The following is a 20,341-nucleotide window of genomic DNA, read 5'->3' on the forward strand; positions in this document are numbered from 1 at the left end:
AGAGGAGAGAAATTCTCTCTCAGTTTTGGAAAGTCGAGTCACACCGACTTTAAAAATCGGGGGTTGAGCAGGAGCCCAACTCTCAAGTTCCAACACATCGCTTATGCAACATAGATAATGATGATTAAATGTTGTCCGTATTAGTGTATTAAACATGAGTGAGATTATACCAAATCAGCATATCATACTCCAGAGACAGTTAAGTTACACAAGCGGAAGACTGTGGTAGTTGTATAAAACATATAAATGGATGTAAGTCCCCCAGAGTATGAACATGTCACCAGGTCAAATAATTACATGTAAAATTCCCAAAATAACAAAATGATAAAATGTGATATCATCTATCCATATCCCTGTAGCCTCGATGCGCAACTTTAGGTCTACATAGACCCGCTAAAGAGTTGCATGTAGGAGAACTCCTCCTCATCATCATAAAAGTCAAGCTTCATCTCGTAAGCCTCGACGTCACCTGCAACTACAATAGAGTCTAGTTGGTGTTTAAAACACCGTCCCAGAGTGGGAGTGAGTGGTCAACTCAGTGGAGCTATAAGGCAAATGTTAACATGTTATCAATTCAGTCAAGCAGTAATGATAAAGGAGTACAACACTCATATCATAAGTACTCTTATTAATGCAAGAATGGTATGTTGTAATGATGCATGTCCTTGCCTACACTCCCTCAACGACATCATCTCACGATCAAGCATGACAAACTCCCTAAACGTGCGCTTACTCGCCAAAGCACATGCAATGCGGTGCATGGTCGTGTTAGCCAAGTAATTTATTTAAGTTTATTCATACAGCAGACTCGGGAAACTAAGGTACCTCCCTTTATATCGTTTACCTAAACGATGATCCATCTAAGGTCATCAATCCTAGTTAATCATATACGATAGGCAAGTCTAGGTCACTACGGAAAGGCTCGTCACCTCAGCATAGGCCTAGTTTATACTCAAGGTCACTACGAAAAGACTCGTCACCTTAGCATAGTCCTAAGGTATACTCGGGGTCACTACGGGAAAAGCTCGTCACCGTAGCGTAGGCTGACAGCTCGAACACAGTATCCCATACCACCGTATTCAGCTCACGAGTTTAGGTTGCTCATTGGTCACTATGGGGAGGCTCGTCACCCCAGCGTAGGCCAACAGCTCGACCACAGTGTCTCATACCACCATGTCCAGCTCATGAGTCTTAGTGGATCGAGGTACCAAGGTTAAACGAACTTTTTACTAGTGAGTTTAGTACCTTAGATTCAAGCAGTAGCGTCCATACATGGTGAACATACATTGGGCCAATCGGGTTGCTTGACAAGCTCGACTAGTACGAGCGTACGTTGAATTGATTGACATGGAGTGCATAAGCATTCCGCGTGGCCTAACCTCTGTCGACAAACGGTGTACGACTCAGATTCATCGAACGTGGCTTATGTGGCGTAACGATCTCGGCCACTAATTCGGAAGTTTATTACCGATTGTCTGGAATACATCGTAGCCCCAATCATACTCTAACCAATAGTATTCACATGTGATAATCCAAGACAGCACGTGACAACCAAATCTAAACATAAATCTCATTTGAGCATTTCAACAAACATATACTACACATGTTATTATACATAGGTATTTCATATGTAAATCACATAGTAGTAAGATAGGTTATATAAACGAAACTGTAACTATGTATAAGGGAATTGAGAATCCTATCTCGACACCCTCATTAAGTACATTACATCAAGCATTTTCTCATCCAGACATTTTATCAAACACTTAGACTACACATATTGCATGTAATAACTCAGTTAAAACATATATTATAGCAAATCTTTCATCAAGGAGTTATCACACGTACAACAATCAAGTATTCCCAAACATCCATCATAACAAGCATAATCATAATTCCATATTCATTCAAACATTTAAACAAACACATGAATGCATTATTTTCAACATAGTTCATATATATGTGTAATACGCGGAAACATCGTATCTGAGCATATGTGATAGCAATCGAGTCAGTCATAAATCATTGACTGACTTTGAAAGCTTTGAAAACCATAACCTAAACGTTTATAGTCCTCACCTTTTGCCGGTAGACTCATAACAAACTCAGTTTAAACACTAAGTCTTTGTCTACGGCACAACGACAACCTATAGCATGAAATAGGTTAGCTATTCCACCATCTGTTCTATTTGAATCCCTAAAACAGGTTAGGGTTAGAATTTCTTACCCAAGAACGGAGTCGGAATCACCGGAATAGCAATACGGGAAGGCTAATTCGGCACGTGGAGCGGTGGGATCAGATGCCAGCAACGATCTCCCACTTTGTCTCTCTTTCCTTCTCTCTTTGCTCTCTTCCCTCTCACAGGGTTTGAAATTCGTATGGAATGAGAGAGGGGTGGGTTAAGGCACTTATATAGGCTCAGAACTGGTCTCAATAGTCCCAGGGCCATGATATACTTAGGTTATTGCCAAAAGTTGGCTGTTTCGGTCCAACGGAGCACATCTGGAGGCCCTTTTTCTGCGTACAATCCGGAGTAAGATTCCTGACATTGGATCTAGGTCAAGTTAAGTTTTTTGTTGGATCGGGCTTACAGATTGACCGCGGAGGACTAGTTTTAGTTCAATGGTCATCGACACTCGATCAAGGCCACAAGTACATCGACCTGTGTTGGGAAATTTCCCTGATCCGAGGGTGTAGTTGGGTCAGAATCTGACGGTCTGAAACCTTAAATTTGGCCCACAAGCGAACGGCCCAATTCACTTAAGTTTGAGTTCGTTTTCTAAAGATATTCGTGTTTCTCATACACTTTGCTCCGAGCTCAAGTTGTGCGTTTCTGGATACTATTAGGACTTGATTTCCGAGATGGTTGTCAAGCCCAGTAAGCCGGTCGTAACTGTATAGTTTCGCAGTTATTAGACTTTCAACGCGTGGTCCAGGTCCGATATGGAGCTTCGGTGTGCTCCCAAGAGCGACTGGGTTTAGAGATTAATCATAGGTTTCTAGGTAATGTAGCGTTAGCGATTCTGCTAGTTTTGGGTTTTGCAGTTCGTATTAAAGTGGTTAGAGCTAATTTCATAGATAATCTAGTATAACACTTAGTTAATTATCGTTTAATTTATAAAGGATTTGGTCCTTAGTAATTTCTGCCTGAGGTGGTACTCGAGTCTTTGTATGGATTTTTCCGAGACGTTACAGTGGGCCACAAGTCTGGACAATTTTGATGGTTATGATGAATTGGGCATATCTTTGTGCTCAGGTGTCGGATTGACACGCAGTTTTTGCCGCTACAACTGCAGGGATGACGCGGTCCTTATGATAGAGGTCTAAAGGTCATCCGGGACTATTTGGACGGGGTTGCTAGGTGCACCGAGTCCCACTTGGTTCAACCGAACCTTGCTGTCCATGTTCTTCAAAATTCTTAAATTTCACTCGGTCGGGCAGTTTTGGTGAATTCAAAGTTACTCCTTTTGGTCCCAAACACGTGTGAACGCACACACACTGATATGCACTCAAGTCGAGAAATTAAAGGTAACAGCCAAGGATGTCCAGTTCCCAGTTGGCAAAAATCTAAAACGTTATAATATCCTTAACCTCGATCCAAACGTCGATCCATGTCCTTAACCCTAATCCAAACCGCAAACCCTAGAATCCTAGAAACCTAAAACTAGTCCCAAACCCAAACTTTAGGAAAAACCTAACCCACAAAGTCAACCCTTGAGTCAGCCTACTAAGTCAATCCATTGAGTCAACTCACCTAGTCAGCCCACATAGCCTACCTAGTCAACTCACTTTGTCAAACCAAGCCCATAACCCATTTTGGCCCAAGCCCATTCAAAGCCCAATTCAGAGAAGAGGGGAGACAACAAGGCAACTGCGGAGAGCCAAAATTGTCCACGTGCACAGTAGGAACCTCCCTCCAAAGCTAAAGTAAAAAAAGAAAAGGACGAGCGGCACCCAGGGCGCCACTTGCCATGTGGCACTGGCCGTACTTCGACTAGTTATTCACTCATGTGTTGCTGTCCTCCCTGTATATTTCATGCATGTGCAAGATCTGTAAGTTATTCCGATGCCCCTCTCTTAAGCCAAAATTGTACATTATGCCATTCAAACCAACATATGAGATCTTGCCACACAACAATCTCAAATTTCAACCATCCAAACCATTTTTATCTTAAGCTTTATAGGAATTATCAGAAAACGAGTCAAGAGGGCTATAAATACCTCCTTCCTTTCACACTTCAAACATCTAGGAAGAATCCACTCTCATTTGAAACCTTTTCACTCACCCCTTAAGCCCTTTGTCTAAGGCATTTCACCCCTCCACCAAGGCGAGGAAATAATTATAGGAAAGAGTCCAGTAATGTATAACTAAATCCAGTTAAATCTAAAAACACCTGAGCCATCCAAGTCTCGATCTAACCCCTCTTATTCTAACCTCTGCGACACTACTGTCCATCCTATTGTTTTATATTTATTTAAGCTTCATCTAGCCATAGCATTTGCATAGCGCAACATTCACCCTATTATCTAGCACACTTTGCACCAAATTGGTTCGGAAGTATGCTTTAAGGCTTGCTGATTTAAGCGGATCTTGTCCAACATAAAACTTGCCAATTACTTCACATTTTGTCACCAGCATTGCATACATTCGAATACGAGAACTGATTCCTCACCCTTATGAATAGTCAAATCCTGTGAAGTAGAAACCATACATTTGTACGAGCAGAGTGGGTGCCCAATACATTTCCTCTCTGTAAACTGTGGTTCCTTTCTTAGAATATTTGATAACAGAACCAAAGGGTCATTTTAGGACAGGAAATATTCGGATCCCTACCTTAATGTTTTTATAAGGTCTAGCCGACTTTTGAAACGAAGAAATTCGCTAGTGGAGACTCTAGTCACACCTAATCAAATCAATCAGCCCTCGAAAGAAGCAACTCGTGGAGTAAAACAGTTCCTCTAGTCAATTTCAGCCTGGGTTCCCAACATCCACACCACCAAATATCCAAACATGTCGATGCAAAAGTTTCATGGAATGTTGAATTCACCGGTGGGATCCAAACATGGCATCCCATATCCCATCTTAAAAGCACATCCCATGGCAAATTATGACACGATGGAATGATGACTCGTAAACAATTTTATCCCATCTAATTATGTTCAATTTGATGTTCCGAACTCCCCGTGAAAGTCACACCCTGATCCATAGCTCAACTGGTAGACTGAGTGGAGATACCTCGTTTCTTGCTAACAGTGTATTGTGCACTGACACCAAGTCTTTGTTTGTAGCTATATGAAGTGATGACACCAAGTCTTGTGGGCCCTGCAGTGATGTATGTGTTATATCCACACAGTCCACCTATTTGAAGAGATACTTTTAGGTCATAAGCTAAAGAAGGAGGTGATCCAAAGCTTAAGCAAACCTTATCACATAAAATAGTGGGGATTGAGCGTCTGCCATTAAAAATTTCTCAAGGGGATGAAAATTTTCGATTATGTTGATATTTGTGTTTTCCCTTCGTCCATGTACATGTGAACTTATAAACAAACTCGTGAACAGGCTGGCTGGAACTAAAGTAAACATCAGGGTTGGCCCTACAAACATTTCAACGGTGGGCGTGTCCGTCCCTTATGTAATAGGTCTACTTGAGCTTTGAATCTGCTACATGTTTTTTTTTTTTTTTTTTGGCTCATGCCCATACCTTACAATGATCCATCCAAATGGATGGTCGGTGTCGGGACAACACGTACGTTAGGATGCCCCACGTAACTTGGCGGATTGGCTGGTATAACACATACCAGCTATATAGCTGGTGTAAATACGTGTTGTGCCAAAGACTAAGCTCATTGGCCTCTGAGTTGCACCAAATGTTCAAAGGAGATCAAAATTACATGGGCTCCACGAGGATGTATTTATTATATCTACACTGTTCATCAAATTTTCAAGATTATTTTAGAGTATTATACAAAAAATGAATCATATCCATAGCACAAATAGACCACACCAAAAATAGTTGTGAGGATAATGATTTTCGCCGTAAAAAAATTCTGAGGGCAAAAAACAAATTTCATATTGATCCGGAACTTCTGTGACTCCCACAAGGGTTTATTTTCCACTGCTTCTTTATATCTGGATTATTTTTCCGCTCAAGCATTGAGACGGTCTCGCCGAATGGAAAAACGGTTTGGATATAACACAAACCCCCCGTGATGGGACTCACATAACTTGTTGACGTCGATACATCAGCTGTATAGCTGGTACACCAGCCAATCTGCTTCCCTAGTAGCTCATCCGCGACCGACGTAAACGACTGGACAGACCTTTTGAACGGTTGTGATATGGCACGTGGTGGCCACATTGGCACGTGACGACTTGGTGCGGGGATCGAGAGAACTCAGTGGCCTTTCTTTTCTCGGCTCAAAAATTCCCATGCCTCTCCCTCGCAACTCTCTTTTCCGCCATGGCCACATCAGATAGCTGGAGGTCTTCTCTTAAATCTCTGATCTCTCTACTCTTCCTTCTCTCCCTTCCATGGATCTCTCTCTCTTACAGGCCAGGAGACATCGTCCCCATGAGCAAGATGGGCCAATACCACTCTGTAAAACCCTAATCTCCTTCCCCGCTTCTCTCTCCCTCCCTGTTCCTTCTCATCTCTCTCTCTCTCTCTCTCTCTCTCTCTCTCTTTTCCTTTTATTCTGAGAATTTCCTTTCAATTCCTTTTATTTCAGTCGAGAACTGTCTGGTATGATGTCATCGGTCGCCACTGCCCGATCTTCGCCGTAAATCGTGAGGTATTTGTTCGCGTCAGATTCTCATATTTCATTTATTTCTGTATAAATCACAATTTTAAGTAATTCTGTTTCATGAATTATAGGTTTTGATTCCCATACCGAAGCCTACTGGTTACACTGGTGCAGATCCTTATAAAATGTAAAATGAATTCCTCTTGAACTGATTTGATTTATTATATATTTGTTTTTTTTTTTTTTTTTGATGATGATGTGCTATTACAATGCATGCTCGGTAGAAGTTCTATGAAGTGCAATCTGCAGTTTCGACTCTATATGGGGCAGGAATTCCTGGGGATCAGGACCAGTTATCTGGTGGGTCACAAGGATGATATACATGGAAGAAAAATGCAGTGATTGGTCCACTCTAACAATCCAATTGTCGTGAGTTTTGCACATTGAATATGGTCCCGTGCTCATTTATCTGGGGACAGGTCCGTTTTCAGGTTATTGGTTGGATGGCTACTGGAGTCTGATCGCATTGATTTTCAGGATATGTAATGCAAACCCCAAAAGGGAAAAATAAATAGATCAAAGAAAATAAGAAAGAGATTGTGGGAAAGGACCCAACAATCCTCTAGCCGAATGCTAGAGATCGCGAATGCATGAGTAAGCTCAATAGTCCTCTAGTCTTGAACTAGAGATCACTCCCCCCCAACAACGACCATAGAAATATGAGAATTACGTAAAGAAAATATCAATCAACTTGTCTTACTCCATAGGCCATAGGCCTTATTTATAATCAGTCCTCAAAATCTGCAATACAAATTATGGAATTTAAAAATAGAATTCCTAACTGGCCAAGATATAAAAAAATAGAAAACTACCTAAATGAGAAAGCACTATAATTAAGAAAGCACCTAAATAAGAAAGTACTTAAATAAGAAAAATCTAAAATTACTTCTTGCCTAATATAAAGATATGAAAGAAAAAGGAAATTTTCTAATGTAGAGATTTGAAAGAAAAGGCAAGTAGCGATGTGTTAAAAAGGGAAAGTGGTTATTTTCTTGTACACACGTGTGGAGCGTGCACATGTGGGATGTGGGGCAATTGCAACAATTCCCCCACAGCTTGGAAAAACTCGGCTTCATCGAGTTAATGGCAATATACTTCTCATAGTTTTTAGGGTTGATGTGCTTGAAATCATCTGCTGAAATCCACGTGTTGTCGGATTTTGGTCTGCCCTTCCATTTGACAAGAAACTTTTGATACCCTGCTTGTGTGCGGAAACTATCTGATCATTCAACACGTCTTCAATGATTTCTTTGAGTTGTCATGGTATCTCGGGTATTTGGATAGCCTGTTCTTCCGTGTTCTCGTTTGCGTGATGTCCAAGATAAACTGTAAGGTCTTCCACATTAAAAATGGGTATGATCTTTATTTTGGATGGAAGTTTGATTAGGTATCCATTATCACTTAGCTTCTTTAAAATATGGTTAGGACTTGCCTTTTTGGAGTGGAGCTTTGTATAAGAGCCTGCTAGAAACCACTCAGGCTTAAGTCACGCCATGACTCTATCTCCTTCTTGGAATTGTGTAGAACATTATCGAACATCTGCATGCCCCTTGTAATTTTCATTACTAAAGGTGATCTTTTGCCTAACTTCTTCATGCATCTCCTCAACTTATTGTGCAAAAGCTTCAACGTCTTGGCTCGATCGAGTTGCACTAGGAAGTGAGACTAAATCGATAGGTTGTTTCGGTCGCGTACCTGTCGCAATTTTGAAAGGAGAGAGTCCTGTAGTGCGGTTCACAGAAATGTTATAACCAAACTCAACTTATGGTAACACGATGTCCCATGAGCTGATATGCTCACTAACTAGATATCAAAGTAGATTCCCAAGACTACTGTTGACGACTTAAGTCTGCCCATTTGTTTGCGGATGATAAGTACTTGAGAACTTCAATTTAGTTCCCATCTTAGACCACAAGGTGCGCCATAAGTAACTCATAAACTTAATATCATGATCAAATCTAATTGGTTTTTGGAACACCATGTAGACGAACCACCTCTTTGAAGAAAATAGTGGCGATGTGCATGGGGTCTGATGTCTTCTTACAAGGGATAAAATGAGCCATCTTCGAGAATCTGTCAACCACAACATAATTAGAGTCATAGCCACGTTGAGTCTTAGGCAATCAAATGACAAAATCCATATTGATGTCCTCCCATGGAGCAGCTGACACAGGTAATGGTGTATAAAGACCAGTGTTCGAGTTGTCAGTATCGCTACAAGTTTCGCTGGCCGGAGATAAAGATATAATATCATTATCGCTGATAACTGGAAATGCGGGGAAAAGGGAGGGAAACATAGAGAAAATGGTGGAATTTTTCAGTGAAACTTCAGGACATGCCTAAATACACATATTTACATATTCAAGAATGCATTAAATTAGAAGTTTCCATTTAATGGGGGCCAAAAGGCATGTGTTGTCGCAAAAAATCACTCAAATAGTAATCAAAATGAATTTATATAATACAAATGCAACTATAGTACAATAATTAAGATATGTAAAATTAAATAAACTAACAAAGCATACCTTTTTTTGCCATCCCTCATCCCTACATGGAGTGATGAGGTGGCTTGTAGTCATCGTCTAAATCTTGATTGTAGGACCCACCTCAATGTATGCATTGTATATCCACGACGTTCATCTATTTTGCCGGCTTATTTTAGGGCGTGGACTAAAAAATAAAGCAGATACAAATTTTGTGTGGACCACGCCATAGGAAATGTTGGTTAATGACCGTGAAAAACCTTTTGTGGGCCACATAAGTTTTGGATCGAGCTGATATTTGTGTGTGTGTGTGTTTTTTTCTTTTCATTCAGGTCCGTTTGACCTTATCAATAGGTTAGATGGTCAAAAAATATTATCGTGGACCTTAGGAAAATTTTAATGGCAGGCATTCAACCACTATTTCCTGTAGTGTCGAAGACCAGTAATTTATATCTTCTTAATTTTTTTAATCACGACTTAACAAGTGGGCCCTATAGGCACGACGCCACTGGTTCTAGGGTCACACCCAAGTCACACGCTCTAATGAAGATTAGGTGCAAACTCACACGAGACGGTGTAACCCTTAGTGTGGGGACTACCTTGATGTATGTCTTCTATATCCATGCTGTCCATCCAATTTTTAAGATTATTTTAGGGCATGACCGCAAAAAATGAAGTAGATCCAATTCTCAGTTAGACCCTACCTTAAGGAAAAAGTGGCGATTATCCGTTAATGGGCTACAAAAAATTTGAATCAAGCCGAGATTTATTTTTTTCCCTTCATCTATGGTCACGTGACCTTATCAACGTCTTGGATGTCAAATAAACATCACAGAAACATTATGATGGGCCCAAGGATCACGTGACCTTATCCATAGTTGTATACCTTATCAACACGTTGGATGTCAAATAAATATAACGTGACCTTATCAACAGTTGTGTACCTTCTCAACATGTTGTATGTCAAATAAACATCACGAGATCTTATCAACAATTGTGTATCTTTACCGTCCATTCATTTTGGCAGATCATTTTAAGGCATCAGACAAAAAATGAGACAGATCCCAATTTAAGGTGGACCACATGGCAGGAAACAGTGGTTATTGAATGGCCACCATTAAAACTCATCGGGAGCTACAAAAATTTTGATCAAGCTGATATTTGTGTTTTCCCTTCATCCAAATCTGTGTGACTTAATCAAATAGTTGGATGGCAAATAACCGTTACAGTGGGCCTTAAAAAGTTTTTAATGGTAAGCGTTCAATCACCGCTGTTTCCTTTAATGTGGTCCACCTGAAATGTGGATCTGACTCATTTAACGGCTCGTGACCTAAAATGATCTTTCAAAATAAATGGATGGCGTAAATGAAACACATTACATCATAGTGGGCCCACAGAGCAGCGAGCACTTTATGTCTCATGTGCGGTCATCTCGTGTAAGGGAGCTTCGGATGCGTGAAACCATTTTGGGGAAAATCTTCTGAAGCCCTCGAATCCTTTAAATCCCTGAAATTTCTCAAATTCTCTCCAAAATTTAGGAAATATCCACCCATCTATGAAAGATTCTTTGCCGAAATTGCCGCTTCTTTGAAATCTTTCATTTATTTGAAGAAAAAAGGAAAAATCGAAGTTTTTTTTTTTTTACATGCGGAGGAACAACGCACGGATTTCGACGATCGATCGATTGGTGTGCTACCTCCAAATTCTGAATCCTCTTTTAAAGGTATCGAAAATATCCTCTTACATGGATCGAAATGATTTTTCATCTTCTTCATTTTTTTTTTCAATTTTTTTCATATTTACGCACTCCCGAAATTTTCGGTGGGTTAGCTACAGCGAATTTATCGCCAATAACTTTATTTATCGTCGATAATTTTATTTATCGCCCAAAAATTGCAGACAATTGGAAGAGATACGAAACTAGGGGGTTTCGGTATCGCTGGCTTGGCGACACCGATAATATCGGCGACATTATTGATTTTTCGCCGACAATTTGAACACTGATAAAAACCAATATTTTGCTGGCTACCTTTACCCAACTAGCATGCTTGACATTGACGAACAATGATCCCAACATCTTTCTTCAATCGTGACCAATAGAAATGGTCCTCGACTAGGGCTGTCATTTTATCGTTACCAAAGTGACCATCCATGCCATCTGAATGAAGCTCACGTATAACAAGCTCTCGCAAGGAACTTTTAGGAAGACACAAGCTCATATCATAGAATAAGTACCCATCGTGCAAGCTAAATCTTGGGTACTCGGTGCTTGTGCCGGAAATGAGTGTTGAAAATGCCTTTCCAAATTCATCATCCGCGATATAGTCCCTTTTAAGTTCTTCAAACCCAACAACGGAAACTAATAAGGTAGAAAATAGGTGTAATTTTCGGTTGAGGGCATCCGCTACCTTATTTTTAATGTTGGCGCAATGTTTTAGGTTGAATATGAACTTTTGCAGATAAGCACTCCACTTAGCATGCCTATCGCTCAACTTCTTCTGAGAATTCAAATAGTGTAATGCCTCGTGATCATAATAGGGCACAAACTTTCGATGAATGAGGTAATGATTCTAATGCTTCAGGGCTTGCACAATAACATAAAACTCCACATCATATGTAGAATACTTCTTTTGTGCCTTATCGAGTTTTTCACTGAAAAGGGCCACTAGATGTCCTTCTTGGCTAAGGACACCTATGCCTATGTGGGATGCATCCTAAGCAACTTCAAACACCTTTTCGAAATCAGGAAGTTTAAGAACTGGAGCTTCTGTCATTTCTACATGATTTCTTGAAATGCCTTTGTTGTTGCTTTAGTCCACTTAAATGGACTAGACTTAATACATTCAGTAATGGGTGCTATGATGGAACTAAAGTTTTGAATAAACCTTTGATAAAACGTCGTAAGCTTGTGAAAATTGCAAACCTCATGAATGTTTATGGGAATAGGCTATTCAACATTGGCCCTTATCTTTTCAGAATCAGCCTTCACACCTTATGCTGAAACGACGAACCCCAAAAAAACTACGCTAGAACTCATGAAGGTACACTTCTTCAAATTGATGTAGAGTTTCTCGTGGCGTAATACTCTCATCACTTGGCTAAGATGGTCCAAATGATCTTCTCGTGAACGACTATAGATGAGGATATCGTTGAAGCATACGACGATAAACTTGCCAATGAATGGCCATAGAATTTGCGTCATCACTTGCGTGAACGTACTAGGTGCATTCGTTAAGCCGAAAGGCATGACTAACCATTCATAAAATCCATCCTGCCTTGAAAGCAATTTTCCATTTCATCTCTAGGACGAATTCTTATCTGATGGTACCCGCTTTGCAATCAATCTTCGAAAAGATTGTGGCAATCGCCAATATGTCTAGCATGTCATCTAGGCGTGGAATGAGAAAGCAACACTTTACTGTTATCTTGTTGATGCCGTGAAATGGGAAAGTGACACTTTACTGTTATCTTGTTGATGACGCGATTACCAGAGCTGAAATTCTATAGAACAAGCCCTAGCGGATGCCATTTCGTGAAAGAACCTTGTATTCTTGTCACCCTCTTTTAGCCAAAGAGCCCGCAACCGTTGCCTCCATTTATTTTCCTCCATTCTTAGACGTTTCTCGTACTTGGTTGCAAGGGAAGAATGTTTCTTTAGCTCTTCAGGAGTTGGCTCCCTCTCTTCTTCCTCCAAATCTAGATGATGTAGGTCATCCAGGATTGCAACCATCTCAGCCTCTTTAGCCTAAAAAACCATCTCTATTCCAAACCTTCAATTTGCCCTCCAAAAGCTTCATCCTTTTATGAAGTTTGGAACTAGCTGACCCCTTCAATTGCCGAGACCTCCAGCAGTTCTTGACCAAAGTAGCAAAGCCCTCTCTCTAGCCATGCCAATTCAAATATGAAGGGCTTGGGGCCGCAACTATTTGCCTGCACTCAAAGGAGAATGGGTTTGTGATAAGTCTAGGCAATCCAGAGAGCTGAACCATGGGGAATCTGTGCATCCTTGTCAGGGAAGCAAGGAATCTGTCTAGTTTCGATAAAATGGGGGTCCTTGCCCATTAGTCCAAGTGCACTTAGCCCTAGATATAGGAATGTCCACCAAATTGAATTTGCGAATCCACCCTGCAAATTCTTTCATGCTTTTGGATAAGTGAGTAGGAGGAGATTTTTCATAGGTGAACTGAGAGATGTTAAAACCCTCCCTAAACACCAAGGAAGATCCCATTTTGCAGGAATTAACTTCATCTCTTCGCATAAATAGGCCCTTTGCTCATTATTACACGAACCATACACCCCCGAGAACAACCATCTGAAACCGTTAGAAATCTCGATGAAAACTATAAAAATAGAATACTGACCGCACCAATGTTCCTCTTTTCTCCAGATATCCTCATTCCATGCCACCAGAATACCTCTCGAGGAGCCTCGCGCATCCAGAGAAAAAATCTTTTGATTTTTGACCCCAAATAGAATCAAGATTTGACTTGATGAAGGATGAGGGCTTGGTTTGTTGTATTTTAATGATTTGGGCTTTAGATTTCTTGCGAATTGCCTTGATCTAGAGATGCTTCTCCCTACCTCCCAAGCCCCCCCACGTTCCAGCTGAGAATACTCATTGGGAAATGAACCTCGCCCTTTTGCCCCTGGCAGGACCTGGAAGCCTGCTCCCAACCTTGTAGTTGATCGCAGAGGCCAACCTAATCAATTCCTTCTAGCTTCTAGGAGTATGCCTCTGAGAATGTTTGATGACCGAAGCACCTCTCCGCTTAATAAATTGGATTAGGGCGACTGCGTCATCATTGTTCACCTAGAAGGACATTCCCAACTTCCTCCCCACCCTCTCTATCACATCTTTCGTCCAATCAAGTTCTTCGTCTAATAGACCTTTGTCAATCGATACACCCTCAACCGACAAAGCCTCATCGACAAATGGTCCTTTGTCAAAGACTTTGGCTTGCCCTCTTTCGATTGTGGCCTGTAGCGGGGTCACGTCCAACATCTCCATTACCTCATCCCCAAAGGGTTCCCCTTCTTTGATACACGGATACTCTTCTTGTGGTAAGATCAACGCCATATGATCTTCTTTGGGGCAATACCCTTGCCCATGAGAGTCTTTCTCGCATCGAGAGGTTGGCGCATCCCTCACCAAATCTGGAGTATTCTGATCGCAGTGGTCTGCCTTCTTCGTCGATCTCAGAGAATAGGAGGAAAGAAGAGGATCTTGTCTGAATAGAACTACACGTGGGCCTCCTTTGTTACAGGGGAGAACTACTTTCTTTCCTAAACGAAGTAAGTTATTATCGAAGGCTGAACTATGTGCAAAAGTTGTTACTTGTGTGGGACTTAAGGCACCAGATAGGACTACTGCAAGAGGTTCTACACATGCGGGAGTATCAACACGTGGGAACTCGTTACGCACCATCACAATATCCCCCATCAGAATCATTCTGATCTTGACAAGTGGTTGAAGATGACAATGCTTCTTGCTCCTCGAGCCCGCAAGGAGGTTGTTCGATGCTTCTTGAGGAAGTAAAGATGCCTTGTAGAGTCCCCCTATCCCTGCAACATCGCTTAAAGGAGAGGTTCGGGTTTGAAGGTGGGTGCTTCCGAACCAAAGACATAACAGGAGCTTTGGCTTAAGGCTACTTCCGTACCCCGTTACTTGAAATCGATTCGAATATGTTGAACATGTTGGCAAACCTTTCACTTGCGAGGAATCTCTGTCGTCCAACACGCTATCACAAGGATCCACAGCCTTGTTTGGTACTCCCGCAGCACATCTGACCTCTCTCGATGGCTAGGGAGGCTCCACCTGTCCCGTCTCACTCTGCCTGGTCATCTAGGATGCACACCTCATTAACTCTCCATTCGGTCCTCCAGCAGGCCATAGAAGGCGCACGCCATCTTCCCTAGGCTCCCGCTGACAACCTTCTTTCCAGCTCCATGCCGTCCCTCTACTTGCATAGCAAGCCCCATGCAACTTCTTTCTCCACTTTCAAATGGAGCGAGATCTCTCCCACCCTGAGGGGAATGAAATCTGGCGTCAACGTCACTCATTTTTTCTTGATAGACTCCGTCACTTCATCGATGGCCATAACCTCTCCTAAGCATCCCCCAAGCACCAACAAAAACTCTTTGTTCCACAGTTTTATTAGTATCTCCTAGATCAGAAACCAACCGATCTCGCATCCAAGGGGAGATCTGTCGTCCCGTCTTTGAATGGATACAATCGGACTATCATTAAACATCATGGCTGCCATGATCATTTGGTCAATATTAATTTCTGCTTTCATAGAGATCCACAGGTTGGTATCTGAGATCAGTTTGATCTTGTACTCCCAGTTGTCCAATCTACATCAGGCTTTTAGCCAAACGTTCACCTAACAAAACAGAGCTCCTTGCTTCGTTGGCACCAAGACGCTCCGATGGAGCTAGGATTTTGCATTCTCCATCATAGATGGGTCAACGCAGACCTCCTCTCCCTCTCACAAGGGATTCTTCGATACCCATCTTTCTAGAACCAGGGCCTCCTCTTCCACCCTTGCCGCCTTAGCATTTTTATTGATATGGGCTCAGGCATCCTTTAACCAGATGTAGCTTCTGCATACGAGACGGGCTTTGCCTGTACTCCAGACTCATCATTAGCTACCTTCGGCAATAGCTCCGATCTCTTAGTATCCCCCTAGTTGATTCCTTAAGATCCGCCCCTAGCCTTTTTGAACTCATCATTCCATTTCCAAGTTCCTTTATATGCATGACTTTTCCCTCTAGTTAACCTAAAAGTTCTTTTGCCACTTTCATAATGCACTTGCCTATATCGTTTCACACAACATTAACTTTTTCCTCAACGTTCTACTTTTCTTCTTCCATCAATTAATTACAAATAACAATGTTTTTTTTTTTTGTTCTTCCCCTTTTTAATTCCACCACCTCGTTCTTGGATACCTATTAACGAGTAATTAGTATTAGAAACTAACTTGGATTCTTTTTCCTTTTTTAATTAGTGATTTGGGCTTGAACCTTAGACATATTGAAGCGACAAACTCCTACCATTGAGCTACAAGCTCGAGCTTATAATGAATTAATAAAGCTACTAACTAAAACTAGTCCAAATGTAATGACCACAAGGTAAACACACGAGTGAAGCCCACAAGCTGATCGAATCATTGTCTGAATCTCCTTGTGGGTTTACTAGGTGATTGGATCATATTCATACACGACTAATTTCTTCTACAGGGGTCCCATTAGTAAGTTGGATTGTGGTGCACACTTTTTTCTTACATCTCATTCTCATTTCATACCTTGTCCCACTTGTTTGAGGTCGTTTTTTAAGTCTTGTTTCACTAATCATGCCTATCTAAGGCCCTAATGATATATGTATGGGAGTTTATGACCCCTCTCTCCTTAATACAATCCTTAAATTTCTTGTACAGACAGAGATAGTTTGGGGTCCCATTAGTAAGTCGGATTGTGGTGCCCACTTTTTCCTTGCATCTCATTCTAGTATCATACCTTGTCCTAGCAATTTGAGGTTGGCTTTTTTAATATTGTTTTAGTAGTCATGCCCAATGTTTCAAATAGTGCTCGTAACATAGCTAAATAGTGTAAATCCCCTGTAGTGTATGCTACAGGGGTCATAGCGTATGGTACAATTATGTAGCATGTAGCTTTTGTACTATATGCTACAATGTTTTTTTTTTTTTTTTTTCCGTTTTTAGCTTTTGTTTGTTAAAAATGGTGTAAAACTCATCTCTAAAAAAAGTGTAAAACTCACATCATGAAAAACTTAAAATGTGAAGTTAAAATTAAACCTGTTCTTTGTTTACTTTCACTTAAAATGGTGGTCGTCCTTTGTTAAAATTAGTGTGAAACTCACACATTAAAAAACCATTAAAACTAAACTTAAAAGAGAGGGTTTCGAACGGGGGCTTTCGAAAATCCCTCTTTGTATTGATGACATCTGTATTGTACTTAATATTCTTAATCTATGGGATTTCTATTACTTTTTCATACTTGTGAGTTGTGACTTGTAGTTTCAATTAGACTAATAATTAAATTAGTTTGCTTAAAATCTTGTTGACGTGATGATTATTTGATTTGGTTTATAACTTTATATATCTGGATTGGCTTTTGATAAGTAATAATTAATAACTTTTTCGAACATGCTTATACTTAAAAAAAAAAATCATTTTTAGTCATTTTACAATTTTTGTTTTTTGTTTTTCCTTACTATTTATCATGTTGTTCCTATATGTATGGGCATTATGACCCTTCTTGCTTCCTCAATACACTCCTTTTATTCAGGGCTATCTAGTAAAACTTAATTTTGGGACTTATCATTGAAAATTGCCATTTTCAGTGATTTTAGGAATTTAGACCGTTTGGTAAAGATAAAAGATTAAGCACTTAATGCTAATCACTTAAAATTGGTATTTTTTTTTTCAGCGACTGGCCTTTCACTGATCACTTATCGCTAAATGCGGATGGTGGTTTTCCTTTAAATTTTTGGATCACTAACTAGGTGCTGTGTTCTACACTGCGCAATCCAAGTTCGCAAGAGCAGAATAGGTGTTATTAGGTAACACGTTAGTGGGTGTTGTGCTGACCGTGGGGTCCACCTCGATGTATGTGTTGTATATATTCCAAGCTATCCATCAATTTTTCCAGATCATTCTAGGGCATGGCCCAAAAAATGAAGCAGATCCAAATCTCAGGTGGACCACACCACATGAAAACAAAGGTGATTGAATGCTCACCATTGAAACCTTCCTAGGGCCCATCGTGATGTTTGTTTGCCATCCAACATGTCCATAAGGTCACACAGACCTAGATGAAGGGAAAACACAAATATCAACTTATCCAAACTTCTGTGGACCTCAAGAAGTTTTCAAATGGTAGGCATTCAATCCCCACTATTTTTTATGGTGTGGTCCACTTTAGCTTTGGATCCACCACATTTTTGGGCTTGGGTCCTAAAATGATATGAAAAAAATGGATCGATGGAGTGGATATGTCACACCCCAAACTCGGAAACCGGGCTCACAAAATTCCTGATCGCCGAATCCAGTGCCGATAGCCTCCGTAGTACCCCATTCTTGGCTCCCAGCGTCCATACGCCAGATTCCGATCCTGGGATCCTACAATGAGGATTTTCCAATGTACATTTAACTCATAATAAGCATAACTACAAGTTTACCCAAGTTACAAAGGCAACATCATCATCACATATCCACTAATATAAACAGTTGAATACAGTGCTGAAAGGGAAATATGCATGTCAAAATTCAAAGCTCTATAAGTCCGCTGCACGCTCCAAGCTCAATGTTGTTGCAACCTGACGCCACCTGCACGCATCTATCGTGCATAAGCTTATAGAAAGCTTAGTAAGTGGTGAAAGTGTGTGCACAAGGTAAGTGCCAAGTAAGCAATATCAGAGTAAGCGGAAGTACTGACAAGTCCATGAGTCATATAATATCAGAGTACACAATGCAAATCAGTTAAACAAATGAGGAGTCAAAGCGAGCCAAATATTAGATGTCGAGGATATAATGCCATAAATCATACAATATCGAAATAAGCGAAAATATATTGATAAGTCTATGAGTGCCATCAGCCGTACCAAGGCTATGCGATGCAAGGCATGAATACTAATGGCCATATCAATGCAGAAACATGGCAACCCAAAATGCTAAGTACTGTGGATGCAATGTAATATGCGGTGCGAATGAAATGACCAAGTTGGAGTGAAGTCGGGATGATAGTACGTAGTATCGCAGGCTATGGGGTCCATCACAAGGGACTTCTATCCAAACCAGTCCCATACCTAAATTTGGATAGTCAGACTCAATGGGGTGAACTCCTGATCTCAGGTTAGTCGCGCGCCTAACCGAAATCCTGGCCATGCGAAGGTACACGTAACAAATAGTTACGTACCACCAGTCCGAGTGGATAGTGAATAAATGAATGAATATGCAATTCCTGCCAAATAAGTCCACATATCAGTACGGTTCCTCTCTGGAAAATCGCCGGGGTCTATTACACTCCAAACCAGATTGCCGCTCCATCGCGCGCAACAAGGTGAGTGGAAGAGACCTCACTATCCGCCTGCCAATATCGGGCCCGGCTCGTCGATAGCGAACCCATTCCTCGAGCTGGTCAGACTTAGCCTAGCATTGCCCCCTCCTCTCGGGCAGGTAAGGCCGTACCCCCTTCCAACCGACCACGACACAATGGGAGACGCGGCCTAACGGTATACGGTCCTCATGCGCTCATGCATCCACTCGGTCTAGACGTTGGAGCAACCTCTGGAACCAAGAGGGTTATGGGACTTTCACCCAAGGATATCTATAGCATCCCATGTAGAACAAATATCCGGTGTCCCATCTGGTCATCCACGAAATACCTGTGGAGGCTACGGCCCTGATGTCGCTAGGGCGTATGGTGGTCATGTCATACAAATGCAAGATGCATGAGTCACACAGTCCAATCATGCATCAATCCTATGCATGCCATGCTCTCATGTGGGGCAAATCCGCCTATCAGTGAGCCTTATGAACAACCTGCCCTATGACATATGCAATGACCAATCACATCTCATAACAGACATACAGATGATGCATATGGGGATGTATTATGATGCTATGTTGTCACATACTCATAATCGGTATCAACAACCGGCATCAACAATTGGCCTCGACAATATGGACATTTAACCAATATTGTCCCCAAGGAATGGCCACATAGAGCCAAACATATAATGGACTCATGGCCTCACACCAGGGCCAAATATACAGCACCATGAGCCTCACTCAAGAGCTTAATACACATCACGATGAGCCTCACTCATGGGCCACATATACATCAAGTCGGGCCTCACCATATGGGCCGAAAATATATCACAATGGGCCACGTTCCATGGGCCTCGAATACATCACAATGGGCCTCGACAATCGGAATTGGCCTCAACAATTGGAATCGACACTCAGAATCGGCCTCGACAATCAAAATCGGCAAATCGGTCACGACAATTGGAATCGATCAATAATTGGAA

General features: G+C 41.3%; 1 protein-coding gene across 2 annotated transcripts in view; it reads left to right on the forward strand.

Annotated features, from left to right (window-relative positions):
- Positions 1-6,344: 6,344 nt before the first annotated feature.
- The window catches only part of LOC131223807 (uncharacterized), a 77,132-nt gene continuing 63,135 nt past the window's right edge, over positions 6,345-20,341 (forward strand). Inside the window, exons 1-3 of one of the 2 annotated variants that reach the window (XM_058219316.1) lie at positions 6,345-6,600; positions 6,731-6,793; positions 6,877-6,932. In XM_058219316.1, coding sequence (XP_058075299.1) covers positions 6,463-6,600; positions 6,731-6,793; positions 6,877-6,932 — 257 coding nt within the window. In that variant the 5' untranslated portion in view covers positions 6,345-6,462. The remainder of the gene's footprint in view (positions 6,601-6,730; positions 6,794-6,876; positions 6,933-20,341) is intronic. The other variant, XM_058219317.1, reaches the window with a different exon arrangement.

The sequence above is a fragment of the Magnolia sinica genome, chromosome 13 (genome assembly GCF_029962835.1).
Source record: "Magnolia sinica isolate HGM2019 chromosome 13, MsV1, whole genome shotgun sequence".
NCBI lineage: Eukaryota > Viridiplantae > Streptophyta > Magnoliopsida > Magnoliales > Magnoliaceae > Magnolia > Magnolia sinica.